The 4796-nt window shown below is 46.2% G+C and overlaps 1 protein-coding gene across 1 annotated transcript in view; it reads right to left on the bottom strand.

Annotated features, from left to right (window-relative positions):
* The window catches only part of KIAA0101 (KIAA0101 ortholog), a 15212-nt gene extending 13585 nt beyond the window's left edge, over window positions 1–1627 (bottom strand). Inside the window, exons 1-2 of the mRNA XM_006770780.2 lie at window positions 1475–1627; window positions 1100–1180 (exon numbers count right to left, since the gene is read on the bottom strand). Of these exons, the coding sequence (XP_006770843.1) occupies window positions 1100–1180; window positions 1475–1520 (127 nt within the window). The 5' untranslated portion in view covers window positions 1521–1627. The remainder of the gene's footprint in view (window positions 1–1099; window positions 1181–1474) is intronic.
* Window positions 1628–4796: the final 3169 nt, after the last annotated feature.

The following is a 4796-nucleotide window of genomic DNA, read 5'->3' as shown; positions in this document are numbered from 1 at the left end:
GCTATGATGCTTACTGACCACCAGGGGGCAGATGCTAAACACAGGAGCTGCCCCCTGGTGGTCAGTGTGCTCCCACAGAGGGAGTGCCACTCAGCCAGAAGCTGGGCTCACAGCTGCTGCTCCGTGGCAGCGCTAAGGAGCAGCAAGCAGGCAGGCAGTAAGGAGCGAGGGGTCCCAGACTGCAAGAGGGCACAGGCTGGGCTGAGGCACTCTCCGCGCCCCCCCCCCTGCCCAGTGCACAAATTTCGCGCACTGGGACTCTAGTATATATATTTTAAGTCACTTAAAAAATGTAATAGCCCAGCAGCTGTGACTCAGTGAATTGAGCATTGACCTCTGAACCAGGAGGTCACTGTTCGATTCTGGTATGGGCATATGTGTGGTGGGGTGTGCAGGCTCCATTCTCAGTAAGGAGTGAGCAGGAGGCAGCTAATCAATGATGTTTCTCTCTCATTGATGTTTTTTTTTCTCTCTCTCTCAAACCAATAAAAAGATATTTAAAACCAATTTTAATAAAAAGTGGCATTTGTTGCCCTAACCAGTTTGGCTCAGTGGATAGAGCATCAGCTTGCGGACTGAGGGGTCCCGGGTTCGATTCCGATCAAGGGCATGTACCTTGGCTGCGGGCACATCCCCAGTGGGGGGTGTGCAGGAGGCGGCTGGTTGATGTTTCTCCCTCATCGATGTTTCTAACTCTCTATTGCTCTCCCTTCCCCTCTGTAAAAATTAATAGAATATATATATAAAATGGCATTTGTCAAAAATAAATACAAAAAATTAAAAAATGGCATTTGTCAATATTAAAACAACACACTAAAGCAGAAAAAATAGGTTTGAAGATAAATTGTATTTATCCCTAACATCGAGGCTTGAGATTCTTTCCCCTCCTCTGCACCAACTCTCCAAGACACCAAAGCCCCCTCATTAAATCATAGGACAAGGAAGACATTCGGGCAGGAGAATCTCGGGAAAATAAATTCCACGATGGGTAAGGGTGCTTGCAGATCAGGAGAAATGTGGTACCAAGGGGAGAATTGTGGTGCCAGGTCTGATCCCTTTTGAGAGGTTTCCTCCAGGCGCTGGCAGGCGCGCTTCTTACCTTTCCTAGAAGAAGGCGAAGTGAAATTAGCAGCAGAGGTGGAGGAACCAAGCACCTTCCTGGGGGCTCGAGCAGCCACCACTGCGGAAAGAGGCAGAGGAGGGCGTTTAGAAGGGGGCAGTAAGGGTCCCACACTGAGCCCCAAGCTCCACAGTCCCAGACGCAAGCTCTCGGAGAGCCCCAGGATAACCCTCCCCCCGACCCCCCACCCCACTTTAAGCAGCTGGGCCGCTGCTTCCCAGGCTTCTCTAACTCTGGCACACAAGGCCTTGGCCCCCCCATCCCCCACACGCTTCTTCCGCCGGCGGGGAAGGGGGGGCAGGGGACACGGTGAGGGGTACACCCGGCCCTCCACTACCCGCTGGACTGCCTCACCTTTTCTGTAGGTACCCGGGAGACTGTCCGCTCTAGTCCGCACCATGTTCGGACGCGAGGAGGCGAGAGCAACCCGCTGGCTTTCCCACGGAGGGCGTCTCACTGGACAAGAACAAGAACAGCACCCTCCCGGGCACGGTTTATACTGGTCTCTTTCCCGCGCACAGCGGGGACTCTCCCCATTGGTTCCGCGCCTTCTCCCCATTGGTTCCGCGCGGTCCCCCGCAACCAATGGCCAGCGTCCAGGGAGACCGCTGCAGGTTCTTGGTACAGTGCGGACCCGTCCATCAACTGGCAGAAGCTTGTGATTCGACTGGTACCGCCCCAGATGGGCGGTGGCGGGGTGCCTTCCTGGGGTGGCTCCAGGGTGGGTTTTAAGATTTTGAACTCGGGAGGGAAAACATTTTGAACTAGGGAAATGGGTCTGCTGCGAGAGGGGGTCGGGGGGAGCAAAGAACGAGAATTTTTACCATTTATTCAAAAGTTACCGCAGGGTTCAACCCATTAGTGATTCACTCCTGGAAGTGGAACCTGAAATGGAGCGTACTTTTTCATGCAAATCAAAATAAATAGAACTTTCCTTTAATACTTCAGGGAGGAACTCTCTCCACTGACTAAAACAATGCTACGGAATGGGAGAAAAGGAAGCGAATGCAATTTATTTATAGGGCTTTTTAATTTTTTTTTTTTTTTTTACGTTTTTAGGATGGTGTGAAACTAAGGGGAAAACTGGGTGAGTTGTATATCCAAACACACACCAAGAAAACAAATTAACAAAATGCTTTCTTGAGACATGTATAGTCTCGGTGTTAAAAATATGCCACTAGGGCTGGGATGGCTGAGCATTGACCTATGAACCTGAAAGGTTGTTGGATTCCCCTGGGCACATGCCTGGGTTGCAGGCTGAGCCCCAGTGGGGGGGCATGCAGGAGGCAGGGGGCATGTAGGAGGCAGCTGATCAATGATTCTTATCATTGATGTTTCTATCCCTCCCTCTCCCTTCCTCTCAGGAATTAATAAAATTATATATTTCAAAATATGTCAAATGTGTTGTTGCATCTCTAGCAGACAGTGAGCATAACTCTAAAATGGGAGCCCATACTATTTCCTATCCCTGTGCCTATCATCTAATTACAATACCCACGGGGAGTGATTTTCACTCTCTGAATACCATGCATAAAACATCAGATGAGTTTACCTTGGGATTTTGTTAAATCCTCACTTGAAAAGCAGCCCTGAAAGTATCAACACAGCATTGATTTTCTCTAATAAACGGTTTGAACTTTAGGAACCTTTTAGTATTTTAACAAAATCAACAACTACTTTTAGAATGAAAGAATCTAGACAACAGGCGAAATTAGCATTAAGATAGCAGGAAATGTATTGGAAATTACTTGTAGCTTTGGCTAACTAAACCTTGTAGTCTAAGATTAGAGCTAAATCCCCATCAGAAAAATCAACAAGCTCCAGGGTATAGTCCTTTGTTATCATCATGCCTCTCTCAATACACAATCGTTCTTCAATACACATTATTTTATTTCCTGTTAAAGTGGCTTCTACAAAGACCTGAATTACTTAGTGTGAATATCCCAGACCGCTGCAGCCCTTAGAAATACATAGAGAATCTGCTGTTTTTTCATCCTAGTCCACTTATCAAGTAAATTGCTACAAAGAGTTGTAAATATACTTTGGCGCACAAGGATAGTCTACATATTACTATAGCTATATTTGATTGGATGTTTGTCTTTTGAATACCAAATATGTTAGGGAAGGATGAATTGTAAAGTTTAAAAAAAAGAAAAAAAAGTGATGCCTAGTAAAAAAATCTAAAAAAAAAATTTTTTCCCTTGCCCTGACCGGTTTGGCTCGGTGGATAGAGCGTTGGCCTGCAGACTGAAGTGTCCCAGGTTCGATTCCGGTCAAGGGCACATTCTCCAGTGGGGGGCGTGCAGGAAGCAGCCAATCAATGATTCTCATCATTGATTTTTCTATCTCTCCCTCTTCCTTTCTCTCTGAAATCAATAAAAGTACATTTAAAAAAAACCCCAAAACTTGTACCCAGTAATAATGAACATTCAGCGTATTTTTTAAGCTAGAAAATCACGTTTTCCAAACGAAAAACAATCTAAATTCAATGTAAATCAATACACTTGTGATTTTGCCAATGAAAACATTTGAATAAAAAGATGAAAGAGCATTCGACTAATGTAGTCTAAGTAGTCTAATGGAAATGAAGAATCTATAAATGTAAAACAAAGCCAGCCAATTAAATTTATTGATTAAATATATCAGAAGAGCCCTGGCTGGCATGGCTCAATGGATAGAGCGTGGGCCTGCGCACCAAAGAGTCGTGGGTTCAATTCCGGGTGGAGGCACATACCTGGGTTGCAGGTTCCACCCTGGCCCTAGGCCCCATTCAGGGAGCCTGCCAGAGCCAACCAATCCATGTGTATAGATGTTTCTCTCTTTCTCCCCCTCCTTCCCTTCCATTCTCTCTCTAAAAAAGAAAAAGAAAAAAAAATAGGCCCTTTAGAAAAGTCTGGCTAAATTTTCCGGAGTCTACAGTGGTCTACAGAATAGCAAAAGACCTTTAGATCTGGCCATCGTGATCGCAGATCGATGTTTCTCTCTCATCAATGTTTCTAACTCTCTCTCCCTCTCCCTTCCTCTCTGTAAAAAAATCAATAAAACATATTTTAAGAAAAATAAATCTGGCCATCGTGGATTGAAATACATACCTCCAAATTCTGTAGTGACTTTTATCACTACATTGACTTCCTGTGGAAGGCATTCAAAGCCAAGTCCCAACACCTGTTTTATATAAAGCCCCCCTCCCCCCTCTCCTCAGCCCCCACCTCCGCACCCCACCCCCAAGCACCGCCGTGGAGCTTGCTGAGTTATCTTGCCTCTAAGGGGAAAGATCTGGCTCAAAAAATTAAACAGAGGTTTTTAGCAGCATGACTCTAGTCTTGGACTATGGCTGGGGTGGGAGGAGGGAGCGGTATTAAGACAACCTCTACCACCGGAGCGAACTCATACTAGTAAGTGCTTTGCCTCGGCTTCCAAGTACTATTTTGAACATTTTACATTAAAACCGACCATTTACAATTGGACCTTCGAAAGTAAAAAGTGGCTCCTCAAGTTAATGGGTTACAGTTTTGATTTTCCTAAACTGTGGTTTTTATAGGTATTTGTACTGCCTTCCCAACCGAATTCTCAGTCTCCGAGTCCTACATCCGCCAATGCGGAAGAATCACGCGCAAGTGCTCTGATTCGAGGGCCCGGCCGACGCGGAGGGGAAGGGGGCGGGGCCGAAGGGGGC

This window comes from Myotis davidii, unplaced genomic scaffold, assembly GCF_000327345.1.
Source record: "Myotis davidii unplaced genomic scaffold, ASM32734v1 scaffold461, whole genome shotgun sequence".
NCBI lineage: Eukaryota > Metazoa > Chordata > Mammalia > Chiroptera > Vespertilionidae > Myotis > Myotis davidii.
Note: the sequence above shows the minus strand (reverse complement) of the source record. Positions and strands in the feature narration are given on the sequence as shown.